General features: G+C 35.8%; 1 protein-coding gene across 1 annotated transcript in view; it reads left to right on the top strand.

Moving 5' to 3' along the window:
* The window catches only part of LOC146137588 (Golgi-specific brefeldin A-resistance guanine nucleotide exchange factor 1-like), a 38592-nt gene that overhangs the window by 1405 nt on the left and 14964 nt on the right, over nucleotides 1–22223 (top strand). Inside the window, exons 4-29 of the mRNA XM_083393453.1 lie at nucleotides 21–139; nucleotides 290–398; nucleotides 588–703; nucleotides 1614–1771; nucleotides 2356–2492; nucleotides 4008–4075; nucleotides 5812–5937; nucleotides 6345–6463; nucleotides 7520–7655; nucleotides 8166–8264; nucleotides 9767–9961; nucleotides 10390–10546; nucleotides 11188–11384; nucleotides 11990–12192; nucleotides 12828–12951; nucleotides 13667–13875; nucleotides 14217–14342; nucleotides 15443–15589; nucleotides 15678–15777; nucleotides 16733–16974; nucleotides 17153–17270; nucleotides 17845–17916; nucleotides 18294–18421; nucleotides 19487–19694; nucleotides 20666–20897; nucleotides 21993–22141. Of these exons, the coding sequence (XP_083249579.1) occupies nucleotides 21–139; nucleotides 290–398; nucleotides 588–703; nucleotides 1614–1771; nucleotides 2356–2492; nucleotides 4008–4075; nucleotides 5812–5937; nucleotides 6345–6463; nucleotides 7520–7655; nucleotides 8166–8264; nucleotides 9767–9961; nucleotides 10390–10546; nucleotides 11188–11384; nucleotides 11990–12192; nucleotides 12828–12951; nucleotides 13667–13875; nucleotides 14217–14342; nucleotides 15443–15589; nucleotides 15678–15777; nucleotides 16733–16974; nucleotides 17153–17270; nucleotides 17845–17916; nucleotides 18294–18421; nucleotides 19487–19694; nucleotides 20666–20897; nucleotides 21993–22141 (3794 nt within the window). The remainder of the gene's footprint in view (nucleotides 1–20; nucleotides 140–289; nucleotides 399–587; nucleotides 704–1613; nucleotides 1772–2355; nucleotides 2493–4007; nucleotides 4076–5811; nucleotides 5938–6344; nucleotides 6464–7519; nucleotides 7656–8165; nucleotides 8265–9766; nucleotides 9962–10389; nucleotides 10547–11187; nucleotides 11385–11989; nucleotides 12193–12827; nucleotides 12952–13666; nucleotides 13876–14216; nucleotides 14343–15442; nucleotides 15590–15677; nucleotides 15778–16732; nucleotides 16975–17152; nucleotides 17271–17844; nucleotides 17917–18293; nucleotides 18422–19486; nucleotides 19695–20665; nucleotides 20898–21992; nucleotides 22142–22223) is intronic.

The following is a 22223-nucleotide window of genomic DNA, read 5'->3' as shown; positions in this document are numbered from 1 at the left end:
ATAACATTAACTTGTTAAAGATGAAAGATCGACGAACATCGCAATTGCTGTATCGTCGATGGCTGATGCTGTTACACATGCTAGATTTGTTGGCACAGACCCTGCCAATGATGAAGTTGTGTTGATGAAAATTCTTCAGGTATTCAATTGTTTTATTTCCTGAGTGGTTATCTACAAATTTTATACTTTGTCATTCATAGTCGCACTGGTTGAATTTATTTTTTTGGTCATTGCTACTCATAAGAACTAAAACAAATTTCATAAACTTAAATGTTAATATATTTTGCAGGTTTTGCGCATTTTGCTGCTGACCAACATCGGATCTTTACTGACCAATGAGGCAGTTTGTGAGATAATGCAATCTTGCTTTAGAATATGCTTTGAAATGCGACTCAGTGGTAAGTAATTCTTGATTTGCATTCAACTGATGTCTTACGTTCTCCTTTACAAGTTTTGCTGTGCCTTACTATTAGTGTGTAACTCTAAAAAATATATTTTGTGTCAAAAATGTGTCAAGTCTAAGTACTATGTTCAACTATTACTCTATACTTCTAACTCAGTTAGTTTCATATTTATTTGTTTTGTAGAATTGCTGAGAAAGTCGGCTGAACACACTTTGGTTGAGATGGTTCAAGTGCTGTTTTCAAGACTTTCAGAGTTTAAAGAGGATTTGAAAAATCCATCTCTTAATACGATGAGAAAAGTATGTGTTATTTTTTAGTTTGTTAAATAGAGAGATACCTATAAACGAAAATATTTCTCTCTGGTGGTTGATTTGTAACTGCTTTCCTTCCAAGTCATATACTAATTTAAATAAATGTCAATCTGACCCCAAGTAAGCTGTCAATAAACATGGGAATGTATTGACTTATATTTAGTCACTAACTTGATGAAATGCTGTTGCAAAGGATATAATGCAAAACTAATTTTTCTGCAACTAAAATTACTCCAATATTTTCTGCAAAGCCCTATAGGTTTGCAAACCTTCAGTTAAAAACACTGCTTGCTCTTTGGAACTTATTTACTTCAAAAAGTAGATGATTGGCTAAAGAGCTGTATGGTGCCTTTTTTAATTTTGCAAAACAACAGCCTTCTTAGTTTTACCCACCAATAACTATTGATTGTCAAATGTTGAAATTTATGTTGCAAGTCATTAGATAACAGCTATGTAATGACTTAAGTCAATAACTTGACTTAAGTGCACTTAAATCGCTGATTTTAATTGACTTGACTTGACTTAAGCCTTTCCGACAAATGACTTGACTTGACTTAAGTCATTTGGACAAATGAATTTGGTTGAAATAGAGTGTTTTATATTTTATAAAATAGAGTATTTGATATAAATTCAGCTGTTTATCAAATTTTTTGCAAATAAAACAAATTACTTGCTGTATTGCAATTTTCTTATTTTTTATTTCACTTATTGGTCATAATCGTACGAGTTTCTGATAGTTTGACGTTTTATTTTTAAGACAAGGACGTGACTTGAACTTGACTTGCTCTAATAATTACTTGACTTGTTATTTATTTAAAAAGATTTGACTTGGACTTAAGTTATTTTACAAATAACTTGTTTACAACATTGTTAGATAATGGTGCAACTATGTGTTTAGCTTAAAATGAGAGCTGGTGGAATGGGTGAATCCAACAACCGAAGCAAGAGACAAAGAAAGTTTGGTAAAAACAAGAAAAACGAGCAAGCAAGAAGGTCAAGTCAATCCACTCATGTGTCCACTCCTGTTGCTGAGGAATCAAAACCCCAAAGTTTGAGGTCTGAATACATTATAGTGTTATACTTTATATTGGTTTGATTAGTACAAGTGGTTTTACCCTGATCCTAATTGGGATAAAAAGATGGTTTACATTTAGGTATAAGATGCAAACAGTAGGGTGTAAAACAATTTTAATTGTCTACTTTTTCGATGTGTCCATCTTATGCTGTTTATTCATTAATTAATGAATGTTTTCAATGTTTTTAGAATTATGTGAACACTGGCCTAATGTGTACAAACATTTCAAAGTTTTTGCTACAGGCATATAGCAGTAATTGTGTACACTATGTATGGATCTGTAATGTAGCTTGATAATGAATTGTAAAACCAGAAGTCCTAGCAGATAGACATGTACTTCTCAGTCACATTAACTAAAGATGATACAAGTTTGTATCAAAACGTCTTAATCAAGAAGATGTTAATCTACTCGACCTTTATGGCTTTACGATTTAGCAGTGTTGTTGGCAAATTTTTTATTGCAAAGCTGCTCTAAGAATTATTAAAAGACACAATTCAATCCTTTTTTTTCCAGGTAATATTATGTGCAATATTATTTTTCACCATTTTTTCCTAATTTTTTTAGTGTTGAGACCCCACTGGCTCAACCTTCCACCCCAACCATGGAAACCCCCAACATCGTTGAAACCCCAAGTACCCCGGTTTCATCCAAGGAAGGCAGCGCAGAGGTTGTGGAAGAAACAAGCAGTCAAACCACAGATGGTAACAAACTGGTTAATTTGTGCAAAACTGTTTTTTCGAATGCAAAACTAATCTAAATTTTGATGAAAGTTTAAACTAAACGACATTTTCGTAAAGCTCAATATAAATTTTGATAAACAATATAATTTAATTTATCTTTGTTTTATAATAAAAGTCCAGTTCGTCCAAGGCATATGTTTTTTCGGATGCAAAACTGTTTTTTCGAAAGCAAAACTAATCTAAATTTTGATGAAAGTTTCAACTAAACGACATTTTCGTAAAGCTCAATATAAATTTTGATAAACACTATAATTTAGTTTATCTTTGTTTTATAATGATTAAAACATAAAAAAATAAAGGAAAACAACAACAAAAAATGAAAAATCAAATTAAAATAAGGTGAGTAGAAAATTTTATCCGCCACACAATTCTTAATCGTTACCGTTTTGGACTTGTGACCGCCAGTCCGTTATCAGGCCCATTAGGAAAAAAGTTTGGTGAACCCTGATTTATACCAATATTTTTTCTGTAACATCCTGTGACTTGTCCATAATGCCAAGTCATTGTTGTAACTTTAAAACACACATATTGGCCTACTTTGCTGACTCGTTATATCAGATATATAAAGAAAACTCCTAAATTGGATTTACTAAAAGCATATGATATAGCGTTAATATTGAAATACAAATTTATAACATTAGTTGGTTGATGGAACACTGTTCATTTACTAATCACACCAGTTAAGTTTTATCACTGACCTGTGACATTTCTGGCATCGGCCATTATTATGTTTGCTATGCCAGTTGTTCTGTTAATGTTTACCTTCCCTAGAGTGTACTGATCCCTTTTGTATCTCCAACACACCAGGGTTGCCGCAAAGTATTCGGATCATTAAAAGCCTTTGAACAGATTTGCATATCGCAAAATCTTTAATAACCTTATGTATTTCAAAAATTATTTTAATTTATTTTATGTAGGCCTTTCTCCTGTTATGTTCTTCAAAAGTATAATTTGAAAACCAACTTTTAAATTGTTTTGTTTAAATATTATTATTTTTTTTTTTTTTTGAATTATGTTTAAAACATTCAGGTGATCGGACTAAAATATAAAGTATTTTAATTTGAATTTTCTTTATAAAAGCGTTTGGCATCCATGCAGATCTATTATATGCTTAAAAATACTTTATTTAAATTTGTAATAAATGTAAGTCTCATGCAAAGTAATATAACATTCATGTTTCTTTTCAAATCTGGGATTGCATTTGTTGCAAGTCATAAATAAAGCCTTCCAAGCATTGCAATAAATGATTTATACCTTCAGAACAGAAAATAATTAAAATCTAATCTAACTGTCAAATTCATAACTAAGGCATAAGATACCAATGTGTGACTTCTTATTTATGATTTCATAAAAAAACAATTGAACCCTAATTTCAAAGTATATATGTAGCAGTATACGATTTTTTATCAGGACCTAATATGTCCATTAAATAAACCTAAAGATATTGAACCTTAATATGTTTTATTTTGTTTACAGAAAACAAAGAACCATCAGTGGATGGGGACCGAGACATTTCAAATTTGACCCAAACTGAAAATGATGAGGTTTGTAAAATATCTTTAGAATAAAAAGATTGAGGTATTCTCTGCTTTTTTAACTGGGTTTCTGTGCAATGTTGTGTATTGACTTTAAACCTTTTGAGGCAATACAAGTGAAATTCTAAATCATTTTACCATCTTTGTTTATCACCACGCAACCTTTAATTACTTCCTTTAATGTTTAATGCCTGATTTAATTTCAATGGTTATTTTATTCACTGTACAATTTTCATGATAAATGTCAATGATTTACCCAATGGAGCTCAATGCTTTATGTTGTTAGACAAGTCTTCTTTAAAGTTTGTTATGGGAATGTTGTAAATCCTCCTTTTTTATAAATTTTTGAAAATTTTGTGCTGCCATTTGAATGGGTGACCCTAAATGTATTCTAAATTGCTTTGTAGAGTGTAGAGCTCTGTTTTTTTATCACTTGCATATTAAAGTAAGGAATCTATTAAATATAAATTGTTGTTAAAGTTTAACAAAGTTGGGAACATCATGATTTTTGGATTGAAGTAGAACTGTCTGTTGTCTTTCCAAGGTTTCTGTGTATGCCCAGCTGTGCTGCTATTTAGGATTTTAAGTGTTGCTTAGTGTGTGACTGGGCCCATTGAACCTACCTGTTGACTGGTGTGAAGCCCTTTAAAGTGGAGGGGAAATGCTCTGTCATAATTGTCAATGTTGAAGAGTTCCGTTCATTACATAGTGTTACATGTACTTGTTCTCTGATATTTAGAAGTCACTTTGTAATGCATGTGTGTATGATATGTATAATACACATTGTTTATTTGATAGTGTTCAAATCTAGGAATAATTTCATAGCAAAACAAAAGTTTCTTTTGGTGTGGCAAACCATAATAATTTGTCACAAAATGCCATTTTTTAAGTGCACAGCCAAATAAAAGCATGTTGTTGCATTGATTAAGTCAGCATGCACTATTTCCCAAATTGACTCCTATTGTATTGTTGTTTTTCTTTTAAAAGTGAGATAAATTAGCCAACTTTTTTGGGCAAAAAACTAACAACAGACCAAAAAATATTTAGTCTTTTTCCAAGTTGGCACGATCTTTATAACATGCATGTCTAAGTTTGATTCGTGCAGTGAACAGTGATTCCCACAAGATCTTCCGACTAATATATTTTGAATAATTCATTCCGATTGATCGCATCTCCCATCAACACCCCCTCGTGGTAATATGATAATGATGAAAGAATATCCAAAATGCGCGATTTAAAACCTCGTAACTACGTAGAATGGGCCTGTCTTTTGTATAATTCATGAAGACTGATTACATGACTTATCCATTAAAACCCACGTTCATTATGTTAATAATAACAATTACATAAAATAAGCACCTTAAACTTTAAAGTTAATCGTAGACTAATGAATGCATTGCAATTTTGTTTTCCAGATTTTTAATTTTATATAGGCAATTCATATAGTTCAGGTTGATGGCAAAACGTTCAGGTTGATGGCAAAACGCTTTTCATAGAATATATATGCATTTTATGTCAACAGATTAATCAATTTTTTTGATACTGTATAACTTTCTCAATACAGTGTAAGTTCTTCTGCAGGCATTTTTACCACTAATAATCTGCTGGTGGTTGTCAGTTAAGAGTTTAATTTATTGCTCAATTCTGTGTTTAACTATAAACTCATAGCGTAGCAGCTTAACCCCTACAGATGCATTCTACCTTAAATATAAAGTTTCTAAATATTTAACATCTCTGTTTGTTAGGGTGAGATTGCTGATATCGAGAACAATGTGGAAAAAGAAGACGGCACGGTGGAAGGAGACCGTCAGTCGCAAGTATCCGAAACCGGATCGACACAGGACGTTGATTACTCGCAAAATCCTCGAGGGGTTAGTCAATAAACTGAATAAAAAATGAAAAAAATAAAAGGTTTTACAAAAATATAACTTTAATTTTGTGTTGGTAAACTGGACCCTGGGATAGGTCTTAGGACTGTATAATAAAAACTGGTAGAAAGCAGGAATTGTTTTGTATGATTAAACATAGGTTTCTAGAATGTAGCTCAAATGAAACAAGATATATTTATGTTTTTTACTGCTGTTAAATCACTTTGCCACATTACTATAAAACACATGTTTTCCATTTATAACAACTCTCAACCGCTTTAAATCGAGCAAAGTTAATCTCTTTAAACTCGTTTTGCAGTTGTTGTTTTTTTTATACATATATATATTTTATTTGATATCAATATGATGAACTTTAATTGGAATTTTTACACTGAAATCTTTATGACCAGGTACGTTTCACCTCTTCTCCAAGTCTCCGCGGAGTGTCCGGTCCGCTTCTTCCCTACGGACTCCCATGTGTCCGCGAGCTTTTCAGGTTCCTTATTTCACTTACCAATCCTCATGACAGGTAAGATCAAGGATATTGATAAACTACCTTTGAGTTTGGTACACTATGCGCATATCTGTAATGTAGCTCGATAATCAATTGCAAAGCCAAAAGGTCAAGTAAATCGATACAAGCTTGTTCAAGCATCACTTATAAAATGTGGGACGCAATTGATATCATTTTGAGTTTCCGTATAGTTGGAGCATTATTTTATATTTGGAACATTATTTAAGTTGTTGAACAGGTACAGCGTTGTTAACTGAATGACACAAGCTCGCTTTGAAACGTCCTAATTGAGATGATGTTGATCTACTCGACGTTTTTGGCTTTGCAATTAACTATTATCAAAGCACAAAGCTAAAAATCACTGTTTTTTTCTAAATTTAGGTTTGTTTTATGAATTCAGTTATTACATTTCCTTTTTGTTGTTCCTTAATGTTTATTCTAATTGCTACACAAATCGCCCCTTGAAAATCTTATGACCAATGTATTTTCTAGTGGTGGAGAACTTACTTACTTACTAATGCGGCCGCATTTGCGTGTTTAATTAAGTCAACTTTTTAAAGAAATGGTTGCACTTGTACATGCACCTTTAATGTTTTTAAAGCAGTGTTGTGTGCTTTTAACAAATTTTGACATGGACGGGTCACTTAAATTGTTAACTGGTCGCATGTGATCTTACTTATTTAATTGGGAACTCACAATAAGACCTAAAATGAAAAAATATCTAAATGATAATAATCTAAAATGCCATGTCATTGAAACCAACAACATAATAGAGCCAAATTTGCAGCAATAACCACGACATAATAAACTCAAAAATCGTCTGAATAAGACCTAACCTTGACGAAATCAGTCATAAATTAACGCCTAAAACTGCATGGAGAGAGTATGGGACGATAGGGGGACACCTGTATGGCATAGGCAGTTTGCTGTTTACGTTGGGTGCCCTTGATTAAACGACGCCGTTCTTTATTCCGACGTTTGATACTACATTTATTTTTTTGTATTGCTATAAAAATTTTCTCGGGATGAATGTAATGTAAACAGCACCATTGTTGTGTTTTTGTACGCTAGGCACAACACAGACATCATGGTCCACATGGGCATGTCCTTGTTGATGGTTTCACTGGAAGTGGCCAGAGATGACATGGAGAAGTTTCCCTCTCTCATGAACTTGATAAAAGATGACATGTGCAGATATTTATTTCAGGTGGGTGTACTGTACACTGGAGGTTAAACTTGGTGTGTTCTGGTAGGTTTTTAATAAAATGATGCGAAATCGTGCCAAATTTTCGAATTGAAACATGCCAAGACAGTTTAACTCTTTCATAAATTGATTTCATTTTTTGATGAAAATAAAAACAATACTTAATTAAATCATTTATTCATGTAGAACTGATATTTTGTCATGACTTTTTTTGTTCTTTAATTTATTATTATTATTTTTAACTTTAAAATTTAATTTTTTGGTTAATTTAGATCGTTTTTTTTTTATTGAAGACATCAAACATTATAGTCAAAAATATATTTCTAATCATAAAATGTGCTTACATTAAAATTTATTAGTGTTTACAGTAGGTCAAGCAATCAATCCGGTTTAAAATTAATGTGGGAAGTATAAAAATTCAATTTGTTGATGAAATATGACAAGATCGATTTTTGGTTCAAATTCGACTTGTTTGCTTTTGCCCCTAAAAAATTATGAGTTATGACTTTGTAGCTTCTGAGCAACGAGCGACTTGGACTTGTTGCTGCTTCACTTCGTGTCTCACTCCTGCTCTTTGAGTCACTCAGAAAAGAACTCAAGTTTCAGTTGGAGGTAAGTTTGAGCCTTTTCAGTAAAATTCCAGATTTTTATCAAATGAACTCAAATTAACGGGGACCGGGAATGCAAGCATAGCAAGTCAAAAAAAATTGCTTATTATTTTTATTCCAAAAAAGTGATATCGGTCGATCTATATTTAACGCATACCAATGTATTTTGCAATTGCAATTGATTTTATACTACACATAAAAATACATCAGTATGTTTCCTAAAAAATACGCTGTTGCCCTTCTTTGGTTAACAATTAAAACAAATTGCGAAAAAGGCGTTTTTAAAGCTGAAAATTTAAGTGGTTGAACTGCACCGCAGTTGGTTTATTAGGTTTGGCGAAGTAATGTGTGCTCTACAAACTGTAACGGCATGAAATATTTGAAATCCCTTTTTTTATTTATCTAATGGACGCCTTAGGTTTCTGCAAATTTGAAGTAAAATCACACGATGCCTTTAGGCTGAAACGGTTTTGTTAAAATGGACTATACTAGGAACAATTGAGATCCTCGTAAAATGTTTGCATTTACGCAGTTTAAATAGGCAAGAAGCACAGTTTGGTGTTCCATGGCCATGTTTTTTAATTTATGTGTTGAGAGAATGACGAAGTTAAAACTAAATTTTAAATCGTTTCTTATTGTATTGGCCGTGACATTTTTACTGTTTTTGTTCGATATATATTTCAAAGATTTCTAATGATTTGAATCTCTGTAGGTCTGTGATTATATTTCATAAAACAATTGTAAAAAAATGTGTATTTTAGAGTAACATTAGTCTTTAACACTGTTGGGTATTACTTAAGCGGCCAGAACAAAATCTGAACAGCCTATACTTACTAACTCCAAACCCTGCCTTCATCACAAACTCCAGCAAAAATTCCAATCCTAGCTGCATTGACTTAAGTTAAGGACTTGACTTAAGTGCACTGTTTTCAAATGGCTTGACTTGACTTAAGTCGTTTTGATAAAATGACTTGACTCGGACTTAAGTGATTGAGTTAAATGACTTAGGTTAAAATTAAGTGTTTTCATTTTATCAGAAAATTAAGCTCTTTATCACAAGTTTTGCATATGAAACGAATAGATTGCTACATGTTGTTTTTAGTTGTTTTTTTAGTTGAATTTTTGTTTATATTCGGACGAGTTCACCTTTTTAAATCGTTTATCGTTTTATTATTATATTAGTGATTTGACTTGTAGATGAGATGCTGTATTAATGACTTGACTGCGACTAGACTTAGGCAAATGATGACTTGGACTTACACTTGCTTTTTCTTTAAAAAAACTCGACTTAAACTTAATTAGTTCACAAATTACTTGACTAGGACTTCAGTAATTTTAATTTTTGTATAACTGCAAATCCTTAACCCCCAAAGAGGGGAAACAGTCAGGTGCGAAATCAAAGGCGAACTACAGTGCCTAAACAATACACATGGCCCTGGCATGACTTACATCAAACAAAAAAAACAATTTAACTAAAAACGTGGATACCTGTGTTCTGTTCCTCAGTCCTTCCTGAAAAAGCTGATGGATCTAATCACCAGCGACAACCCCCGTCTGTCGTACGAGGTCAAGGAACTCTCGTTGGAGGGAATAGTTCAACTGTGGCACATCCCAGGTCTCGTCACTGAACTCTATCTCAACTATGACTGCGACTTTTACTGCTCCAACGCCTTCGAAGAACTGAGCAAGCTCTTGGCCAAGGTTTGTTGTTGTCTTTGGCTGTGTTTAGGTTTGGTTGCATTGTTATGACTAGTGATTTTCGATAATATCGGATGGTGTAGTCTTTGAATATGAAAATATGTGGCAACCTTGCATTTTAATAATGAAAAACAGCAAACGTCAATTAGTGATAGTAGAAATGGTTGCCGTCCATCGATTTTTTTTTTTATTAAACTTTTTTTTTAATGTCAAAGATATCAGAAAAATATTATCTAATCCTTTATCGGGTCGAATTTACATAAACAAAAAAACACCAAATTAAATTATAAGGGATAAGCCTCTACGTAACGAGAGGTATAAGAAAGTAATGGATATGAAAAGTAAAGTTTTTTTATGTTAAGTTTGTTTGTGTTTTGTTATGTTGTGTTTTTTTTTTGTTAAATGTTCTAGTAATAGAAATATTTTTTCAGAACGCTTTCCCGGTGTCCGGCTTGTACACGACTCACCTGCTTTCCCTCGACGCGCTTCTCACCGTAGTAAAGAGCATCGAACAAAGATGCAACCAGCGGGAGGCGCTACAGGGTCAGGTCGAGCAGCAGGACGCCATCGTCATTCAAGCGGAACCATGTAAGCTAAAGATTTAATGGGTGCTTTATATTGTGAGTCTTTTTGGCTGCAGAAAAGTAAGTTCAGGACGAACTTTGATCGAAGATAATAATATTAATTAAAGTATTTGTTTTGGACATTAATACTTGGTTTATTGTGAGCATTCTTACAAATTTGTTGGCTTTTTAGTTTTCTTAAAAATACATTTTTTAGTTTCCCTAAATATATTAAAGGAAATTTACTTTTATTCTTACAAAAGCCCATTTTGCAAAAGTTTTGCATTTTTCATACATGCAACAACTTGTAGCTGGTTGTTTTTAAATCTTGATGTTTTTTCATATAGTTTACCAAGTCGTTCATTTATAATTTATAGTTTATATAAACTGTTGCTACCAGTCGTAGTAATAACAAATTAATATTTGGGTAACTGAAATTTTCTTCTTGCTAAACTCTGAAAAAAAATCTCGAAATGTAGCACAAAAATTGATGTTAGTATTTCTTAGACTAGTGAAGTAAAGGATTAATTTATTTGCCCTAAAACCTAACTTTAAACTGGATAGAAATTCATAGGGATCTCTTAAACCACAACTCAGGCAAACCCGTGTTGACCAACAACTGTAAAAGTCTCAAACATGCTTTTTATTGCCTTCTCTTGTCCACAGCCACGCCCCCAGCTTCGCCCACCGCCACTCCGGTGCGGCCTGCCACCTTGTGGACATCAGCGGCCGCCCTGAACGACCGCCAGGTGTCAGAAAAGCTCGCCAGACTAGAGGACGCGGTTCCCGCAAGTCTTCCCGATCGATTTTCGGGCGTTTTTCCTTCTATCGCCGAACTGCAGGATATCAAGAAAAAAAAGAAGGTTGGTCATCGAACTTTCGGTGACTTTTGCAGGGAAAAACTAGTCTTAGACGTAATAGGTGGCTTGAAATGCCTTTTCTCGTATAAAACTTTAACCCAAATCCTATATACGTAATAAGAATATCAAAGCCCATACAGAAGTAGGTATCATTTTGAACGTTTCGAATAACTCTTTATTCATTTTCAACATTTTTCAACATGTTAAAAATGAATAAAGAGTTATTCAAAACGTTCAAAATGCTACCTACTTCTGTATGGGCTTCGATATTCTTATTACGTCTTACTACAACCTCCAACCATTATGCTCCAAATCCTATATAGTTTAGCTTAAAATGTTAGATGCTACTTGGCTTTATAGATAGTCGTCCCATACTAGGGTGGTATCCGTGCAGATCCGATACCATTCCAGCCCTTAAGCAGTTCTGTCCCAATAACCTACAAAAATGTCAATGAGGGTTTAACATCAATTTTGGTCATACGGCCATAGTAATGACAGCATGTTTAAAATGGCTGTACTTTTTGCTCGAAACAGGGGATATCGAATGGGCAGCTAGTATCGTACGACCCTACATTTAAAATAACGTATATCTCCACCTTTTTATCCAGATACTGCATACCGGTACTGAACTATTCAACCAGAAGCCGAAAAAGGGCGTGGCTTATCTGCAGGAGCAAGGCATGCTTGCCACGCCCCTCGACCATAGGGAGGTGGCGGTCTGGCTTCACGCCAACCCCTGGCTCGACAAGAAAATGATCGGCGAGTATTTGTCTGATCGACGCAACCCTGAACTGCTGCAGTGCTTTGTCAGGTGAGTTGCTTTAATTGCTGTCTTGTCCTTAGTTTTGAATTTATTTGCGAGTATGTCGTAGCGTTTTTTAACTTGCCGTCAATTTGAAATACCAAGTAATGCGATTTTTTTTAAACTCACTAAAGCGAAACAAGTTTCTCGTGTCAATAAACTTTGATAAATGGAGGTTTTCCGCAAAGTCTTTAAATCTTTAAAAGTCTTTACGATTTCCGTATTGAAAAGTCTTCGTATGTTTTTCCTAGAGTCATTTAATAGTCTTTGCCGTTTTTATTTTATGTACAGCTTAAACTTTAAGTTAGGAAGGTATTGTTACAATCAGTTTTACTATTTTTTTCTTTTTTTTATCAATGACTGTATCACTTTTTTTTTTCCAAAACAAAAAACATTTCCCGATCAAAATTTAGATCTTTAAAAAGTCCGAAACTGCACGTCACAAAAATAGTTGCAAGGGATCTGCTATGAAAATTTGTGGAGAAATTTGGGCCCAATTTGTTATTTAAAACAAATTACTCTTTAAAGTGGTTCAAAAAACTTACGGCTAACCTGTTTCCAAGCTAGTTGTTGCACTGCGTTACCGCAAGCGCCCGTATTTATGATTGTTGTACAAGTTTTTTTTTTAATTTCTTATCTTGCAGGACTTTCAAGTTTGAGGGCTTGCGAATCGACGAAGCGCTACGAATGTACCTCGAGACGTTCAGATTGCCAGGAGAGGCGCCGGTCATTCAGCGTCTTATCGAAGCATTTTCAGCATACTGGTCGGTAAGTCAACAGAAAAGCTTGTATATTTGACCAGAAGAAAAGGTTTGAGCGGTCTCTCCTGGTGCTCGCAGGAGCATAGGCACTGGACTTTTCAAAATTCCAGCGTTTTTTTAATCAGTACAAAATGCTTACTTGTCACTAATCAACAACAAAACGTAACAGTACTTGGGAAACCGATTTAGCGCTTCCGTGTAATGCGTTGTGTGCCGTATTTTCACTATTCATTATTTTTTCGATGTGGAAAATGGCACACTAATGCAAATGCGACTTGGTCATATTCCAGGGCGTCTAAAAAGGCTCTGTACACCCACGTATGGCGCCTATGCGCAGGAGTACAACCAGCACCTTATGGGTGAATACACAAAAGAAAACATGACATGTGAGAGCGGCATTCGTACAATAATATGGTTTGACCAGTACCGATCCCATACTAAATGAATTGCGGCCTTTCAATCATGGTATAGCATCTCACTTGGCGTTTTACACTTTAAAAGGTGTTTTTTGGAAAATAGCTTATGAACAACAAATATACATAAGTTTCCCAACGCTAAAGCATTATTTCGCACGTTTTAGTTATGGCGTCATTTAGTATTGGATCGGATCGACGGTGCTCTTTGCCTAAAAAAACGTGTACGCAATAATGACATACCTAATATGAAAATCCGACATCCTTGAAAGTCACAAGAAGTCAAGTGTTTATTTCTTACCCTCACAGGAGTGCAACCATCACCCGTTCAAGCACCTGGATGCTTCCTTTACACTATCATACGCCGTGATAATGCTCAACACCGACCAGCACAACCGCAACGTTCGCAAGCAGAGCGAACCCATGAGCCTTGCTGACTTCAAGCGCAATACTAAAGGATGCAACGGAGGCACTGACTTTGACCAACAGATGCTCGAAGACCTTTTCAACACAATCAAGTAGGTCTTTTATGTGTAGTGTTTTCGTTCAGTACAGGGTATTTTGTTCTGTGGACACTGGACACTTTTGAGACTGCCATGCCTGTTCGCATAGGTCTGTAGACTTCAAGCAGATACGAAGGCACACTCTCAGAGCGTAATCTGAAATGCGAAAAGTACTTCTTGAGTTACCTGCTAGGCGTTAAAAGTTATACTTTAAAAAACGCGTGGACCTCTTCCATGAGCCACCCATATATATATATTTCTAGTTTAATTCGTCTGAACATGTAGATTGCGTTTTCAAGTGCTTTAAAATAAGTCTGTTTATTCGCGACCGTTTAAATCTCTGTTTATATTTTCAGGGAAGACGAAATTGTTCTTCCAGAAGAACAAACAGGTCCGATCCGCGACAGATGGCTCTGGAACGTCTCTCTCAGAAGAGGGTCTTCACCCGAGGGTGTGTGGCTCACCGTACCTCTCGATGTCAAGTAAGTATAGCTCAATAATATAATGGGTATAAGTTTTTTAAATTCTACAGTTTATATTGTATTACATGTTAAGAGAATTGAAAATGCTTGATCAAAGATCTATGAAAAAGTATAATAAAGACTTTTGTTTGAAAAAAGGGAAACCTGTTCGGCTTAGAAATTTAGAAACGACGTCACAAAATGCCAAAAAGTAAGCCTAAACTTTCGGTCCAACAAGTTGAAAACTAAAATGGAATCTAAGTAGATTGAAGGCACCAAAGCGTTTATTTTGAATTAAACTATTTTCTTTAAAAAATTCAATCCTGTTTTAAAAATTATTCACTAAGATTTTAGTTAGGCCTTCTGTACCCCCTATAACTATTCGACGTACACCTAGGGTCCACGAACCCCTGTTGTAGTTGTTTTTGTTTAGATCACAAAAATAACTTAAAAAATACAAAATTTCGAATAATATTGCCTTTTGACCTATATACAGGGTATAGTATCGATTTTTGGTATGCTATTCAGGTGGTATCCTTTTCGTGGAACAGCCACAATTTTTCCCCAAATATCGGATATCACAATCGATTCAAAATACGAATACGTATCAACAGTTACGTAAACTGTTCCACGTACCCCTAAGGTGTTCACCGTTCACGGACGCCGGTTTAAGAACCCCTGATTTAGATGTTTTCGCTATGATTCCAAACCACACTCCGAATATAAAATGTCCGATAATTTTACCGCTTTGACGCAAAACACGTTCGGGTGTTGTTATGCTTTTCGCCGAACACTGACAATTTTCCTTCAAAATATCGGGTATCGCAATCGGTTCAAAATACGAATACATAGCAACAACTACGTAAACTGTTCCACGGACCCCAGTTTAAGAACCCCTGATTCAGATGTTTTAGCTTTGATTTTATAACACTCAAAAAATAAAAAATAAACGAGGTAGTATCGGTTTTCGGTTTGCTGATCGGGTGGTATGCTTTTCGTTGAACACTGACAATTTTCCTCCAAAATATCGGGTATCGCAATCGGTTCAAACTACAAATACATCTCTAGTAAAACCCACGTTATACCGCAACGTTCCTACGTGCTACTATACTCTTTATTAGTCAATCGGACGATGGCGAGGCGAACCTGCACATTTACGATCGCGATCTGTTCGCTATGATCTGGGGTCCCACCGTGTCCGCGCTATCCTACGTGTTCGACAAATCGCTCGAAGAGACAATCATACAGAAGTCAATCACTGGATTCAGGTAGATGTTTATTTATTTATTTACATTATTTTCGTCTACAAGAAAACTGTCTTGTGAACACTCGGTAAAAACTGTTTTTTGCTTACAGGAAATGCGCGTTGATCAGTGCCCACTTTGGTATGAGCGAGGTCTTCGACAATCTCATCGTTTCACTGTGCAAGTTCACTACACTGGCCAATGTTAGCGAGGTGAGATGGGGGTTTTATTTTTATCTCACCTTAAACTATTTTTTATCCAAGTTTCTTTTTTTCCGTATGATTTCCTGACGCGTAATTTCTCCAAAGCGTTTATGTTGAGTAATTCAACAATGTAACTGCCTTTAAATCGTTGTTCTTCATACCACACGATGCGATGAGAAACGCTTACTCGGTTTTCTATTTGACATACAACTGAAACCGAAAAATACTGAAAGTATAACATTTGTATTTTCTGTGCCTAACGTGTTGTGTAATTCCGGACAAAATACATCGTCTTCTGATCCGATACCAAACGACGTCACTGCTATGCTTAATTAGACAAAAAAAATTGGATTTAAAACATTTTGAGGCATATTTTAACGTTTGGGTGTCCTACTTCGAACAGCGTCGCTGTTTTGGCACCGGATTTTTTTTGTCGTTTTGAGGTTGTTATTGGGTAATGGGTGGGGTTAGCAAATGGTTCAGGGTTAAATTTATTAAGGGAGTTAGGGATGTACCTAGGGGTGGGGCTTAGGGTTAGGTAATGTGTTGTATAGGTCTTATTCTGACGGATTTAAGACTAATTCAGCTTTAGACTGTACTGTGACTATTAGGTATTAATCCTAGTTTCGTCCTATTCCGAACTGTGTTTTATTCCGACGTTACTGTTGTTCGTATTTCGGTCTTTTTGCTTGAGTCCATCCATAATTCTCAGTATACAATTGCGCTGCTCTAATCAATAAATGATGATAGTATAGTTTAAAACAGAAGAAAGCTGGTCTTAAAGTAGACAACTTTTCACAGAAACGTAAGCCGTGATCGTTGGTCAAAAAGCAGCTTCAGAAGAGCTAGATAACAGTCATTTAACACAAATGTGTTTGTATTTTACATTGAAACCGTTTTCTTTCTTAAATTTTTTTTTCTTTAAACTCTAACACATCAAAAACTTTCGCATTTTCTCCTTAAGACCCCGGAAGCGACCGCCATCGTCTTCGGAAACAACGCCAAGGCTCTCCTGGCCGCCCGTACCACCTTCCACCTCACCCATCGTCATGGCGACATCCTCCGTGAAGGTTGGAGGAACATCCTCGACATAATTCTTCCGCTCTACCGCGCCAAGCTTCTGCCTCCAGCCATGGTCGAGGTGGAGGACTTTGTGGATCCGACCGGAAGTGTAAGCCTCATCCGGGAAGAGCTACCGACCCAGAGGTTTGTGTTGTTTGTGATGCTTAAGATTTTAGGACAAAAATCCAAGCGAAAGTTATAAGATAGCTAAATAAAATTATTAAGGAGAAGTCTTTAATGAAAATTGCTATTTTTTTAAATGACTATTTTTATAGTCAAGTGTAATCCTAAACCACAACTGTGATTAATTTTAATTTCACAGCTCGGGTCCGTCAATCTTGACTAGCTTCTACCAGTTTATGACTTTGGGTGGTCCAGCCGACAACTCAAACCAGAAGCAGAACACGCCAGAAGACCAAGAGGCGCTCAGATTCGCACAGGTCGGCCTTTTACACGTTGTTTAAAACTTATCCGTTCATAACATTTCAACAATTTTCACTTTCACATTTTGCCAAACTTTTTGTGTTATGTTATTAGTAAGAAAATGTTTATAAAAGACGCCATATGAGGGACCTATTGATAGTTGAAGGTAACCCAAGAAGGAGTTATCCACCTTTTAAACAAGTGTTTCCCAAACTGTGTGCCGTAAAAGATCGTTAAGTATGCCGCTAAACTTTTTTGTAATTTAGGAAAAGAGAGTATTTGTATTAACAATAGGCAAACACGCAAGCATTGTAGACTTAAATACGCACTATTCATTACAAATTAATAATTGTGAAACATTCACATGTAGTTTGTCGTGTGTTAAGGGCGATTGTAAAATGACTTTATTGTTGTTCTGTTAAAAGTGTGCCGAGAGATAGTTAAGATTTTTTTAGTGTGCCGCGAGCCGAAAAGTTTGATAGCCACTGTTTTAAACCTATAAATTAAAACTAGTATTTTATGGCATGAGTGTGTCACCAGTTAAAACTCGTTATTTGAAAATTTTTAAACCTTAGGACTCTTTATATTTAGGAATGTGTCAAAGAACTGCAGCTGGAAACCCTGGTCACTGAAAGCAAATTCCTGAGACTCGACTCACTTCAGGTAAATCGCCTTAATCAGCGATTAACTCTTTTGTATAGTTTAAATGTGGTTAAGCAGCAATTTGCCGAACCGCCTTTGTTGTCGAGTATGTTTGTTTAACTACAACGAGTTCCGATTCGTGAACTTTGGCATGTTTTCTTCGTCCAGGTAACAAGTCGTTAAATTTATTTTATTTGAAGTTTGTCACAAAAACAACAGACTGTATTTTTTTTTAATTTTTGAGTAAAAAATGTTTCTAGTTTTTTTTTGCATTATGGTGTTTAAATAGTTTCCACACCTTGTTCGCTCCATAACCTATAAAACTAAACGTAAGATAAACAAAATAATAAAAATGAAATTGTTAACCCTTAGCTAATAAAACGTTTTCCTTTCGTTAGGAGTTAATGAAAGCACTGATGCAATCTTCACGTGGTCGCCACGTGCACGAGACCAATGGAACGATATACAGCGAGGATTCCGCCATATTCTTCCTCGAACTGCTGCTCAGAGCTGTGCTGCAAAACAGGTATACAACCTTCAAATCCCTCTCGTCTGGGTAATGTTTTTACAGTTGTCTTCTCTGGTAATCTTTAAAACGGCACCAAGATATTTTTTTTATTTTTGGTGTCCCCTAGTCCCATGCAAAGTTTTGCCATAGTTGTAAATAGGTTGGTCCGAAATTTTAAACATATATCATTATTTTTACCGTCTACTGCTGGCCAACTATTATAATTAAGTTGCCCTGAAGACGAATCGTTAACGCATTACACGTCTTATGGCTAGTCGGCAAATTTCCTAAGTCTAATGTAAACAGAAGGAATACTCGAAATGAAGCGTTTAACCTGCGGCACGACCGCCAATTGCCGTCAGTCAACGCCGTTCGGTTCGATACATGTTGCCTTCTTGGAATTATTACGCCATTCGAAGCTGGAACCCATATGGTTGTTTCTTTTGCTTCGTGCACCGGATTGGGTTTGCGTTGAACGCGGAACTTAGGAGTCGGGTTCATTTTTTGGCCGGAATCAGACTCCGGCAATCGGTCTTTGTTTTCACCTGATCCCCGCAGCCCTTAAACGCACTAAACGCACTAAACGCACTTACACTTAATAAGCAGTCTTTAAGTACGCAAAAAAAACACTGTTAATCTTGCAGAGACTTTTTTACGGGTGTCTTCCCTGCGAATCTTTTAAACGGCACAAATATAGCTTTATTTTAGTGTCACCTATCCCCATGTAAAGTTGAGCGATAGTTTTGACTACACTTTTGTATTGTGCAACGGATTGAGCTATAGGGTCGGACGCGGGTTCGTTTTTGGCCGGAATTAGACTGGTACTTGACTTCTTTTTAACCTACTCCACAAACCTGCTTCATTTAAACGCACTTACACTATAAAAGCAATCTAAAAGGTTTAAAAAAACGCTGTTAATCTCACGAGACCGAATCCTATCCCTGTGGCAAATGGTGCGCGAACACCTCAACACTCTCAACGTGATTACGAATCGCTAGCTTACACAGTTAAATGGAATAACTCTTCCAACACCTAAACTAAAACAAAAGTTTCAAAGGTTATAAAAGCACTGTTTATCCACAGGGACCGCATTCTATCCCTTTGGCAAATGGTGCGCGACCACCTCTACACTCTCATAGTGATGGCCAACGACTACTGTCTCCTCCTGGAGCGAGCAGTAGTTGGACTCCTCCGGATGGCAATACGGCTCCTCCACCGGGAAGACGTGGCCGAGGAGGTCCTCACATCACTTCAGATCCTCCTCATGATCAAATCCAACATCATCCCGAAGGTATGTTGGTGATAAGTTTGCCTTAATTTGACCGGGTCTTGTTCAACAAATTTCTTTGTATGCTTTTGTTATTTGATCTTGTTATTTGTGAAGATTTTTTTGGGTTATATAGTTTTAGGTTTCGTTGTAATTGTTTAATGTTAAACTGCCGAATTACAATAGTAAAGCTTTTAGGTAGCTAACGACCATTTACTTTTGTGTATCGCGCAAATTATGTTTGCAAGAAGTTTTCGAAAATTAAGTGACGCGCCTATATTCTTACGTTGAAACTATTTTATTGAAACGTGCTAGAATGTCAAAATGAGCCAACGTTTACTTCGTGCAAGTTCTATGTCTATACTGCTCTACATTGTTGTAATTACTTAAGTCGATAACTTGAGCTGACTTCAGTCATTTCGGAAAAGTGACTTGACATAACTTAAGTCTTTCGGACAAATAACATATTTTTATTTAAATTAGGTTTATTTCTTAATTTTTCTACGTAAACAATTTTCTTGCTATATGTTGCATTTTTTGTTATATTTCAGTTGTTTTATTACTCGTAGTCGTTTACCAATTCTAGTAGTTTAACGTTTACTTTATGACAAAGACTGGAAGTTGGCTTGCTATAATTATGATTTGACGTGTGATTTTTTGGAAAAGACTTGACTTAGAATTTATTTTACGACGACTTAACTGAGACTTAAGTCATTCAAAAATGACTTGTTTACAACAGTTTATGGTAGTCAACGCGACCTCCAGATTTTATTTTTTCACTCTCAAAGGTATATTTCAACGACCGTTAATTTGCCCCTTACATATTTATTCATAAGATATAAATTTCACTTACAATATCGGTTAACGAACCAAAGTTAGTTTTAGCCTCGACTGTTATCTCACCATTTATTTCCCCCTGCTTAACTCTTCCTCACATCGCTTCAAGACATTCTGCTCCTTCCACCACTTTGAATCCTTCTCTTTTCTTCCTCCAGGTGAGCCGCCAAATCGCTTACGGACTCCACGAGCTCCTCCGGACCAACGCCGCCAACATCCACTCCCGGGAGGACTGGATCACCGTCTTCACCGTGATGAAGTGCGTCGGAGCGGGAGCCGTTCCTCCTCCCATCGTGCAGATGTCCGCAACATCCCCAACCTCCTCACAAGCGATCCAGAGCCAAGCGACGAGCGCGGAGGAAATTGAGACTGATGTTGATCTGGAGCGAAGTGAGTTTTTCGTTCTTCAAAGCTTTTTTTTTTTTGATTTGGAGGATTTATTTTCTTCCGAGAGTTTTCATTTGGCTTTTAAAGGGCAAGTGGTATTAGTGGCATATAGTAAGTTTGATCTTTGTCGAAGTTGTTTTTGATTTGGATTATTTGTTATCTTTAGGGAGTTTCTCGTTCGGTTTTTAGAAAACAAGACGAGTTGTGATTTCATGTGACTTTTTTTGTAATTTCGTGTGACCTATTTTTTTTTTTTTTAATTGGAAGATGTGGGATTAAACAAATTGAAACGACTTGAAGTTACTTGTGTTTGCATACAACTTGGGTTACCACCAGTTTTTTTTTTAAGATTTGGTTTGGGTGACCGCTAAGTAGTTTAAAGAGACCGCAAGTGTTTCATTTAAATACCAAAAAGTTGCAAGTCCAAAATTTGGGAAACCGCTGGAGAAATTTGGGGGATCCCCCAAAACACATTGAATAAAACACTGGTTGCCACAATTATATACTTGCTCACTTTAAAAAGGTGTCATTTAATACTTTATCAAAAAATAAGACTATAGTCAAGTATGTACAATTTTTACATTGTACAGTAAGGATGTCCGATATCCGATAATTTAGACAAAAAGTATCTCGATACGATCCGATAACATTGACGTCATTATTATGCTTGAACAAACAAAATAGATGAACTTGAAACGTTCAAATCACATATTTCCCAGTCGTTCGCCGAAATCCTTAAGAATTTTACTTACCATCAGCTGTTCACTTAGTATTTTTCAAGAATTTTGCTTCAAAGGTAGAATTTGCTGCATTGGATGGCAAATCCTGGCTGAATTACCTCTATAAATTTGGTATAGGATCATCGCCGATACCATCCTAGTATCGGACAAGTTGCGATACTACCCACTAGGCATCGGGTATCGGCTCCGATCCGATATTACCGGCCATCCCTTTTGTGCAGTGTAATTCGAAATAACTCCCTATACACTTCAAACACCTCGGCGTGGTCACCATTATCGCATAATAAATATTATTACAAGGTAGTACAAAGGTCTTTTGTAAATAAGATATATTTTTAACCACTCTCGATTTTTCCAGAAACTCAATCGGACAGTGAAACTGTGGCGAGCGAAACGCACAGCAACCCACTGTCAGACCGCGGCTACACCTCTGACAGTGAGCTGTTGGACGCTCAGTCGCATACTCTGACACCAACACCCGAGACCTCGCAGTCAGCACAAAACCAGGTAAAAGCGCTGTTTCTGATGTGGCCAATCGCACTAGGAAATTTTTGACCAAAAAAATTAAAATTAAATTAAATTAAAAACG

Source organism: Ascidiella aspersa, chromosome 7, assembly GCF_963924565.1.
Source record: "Ascidiella aspersa chromosome 7, kaAscAspe10.2, whole genome shotgun sequence".
Lineage (NCBI taxonomy): Eukaryota > Metazoa > Chordata > Ascidiacea > Phlebobranchia > Ascidiidae > Ascidiella > Ascidiella aspersa.
This window is presented reverse-complemented; position numbering and strand designations above follow the sequence as displayed.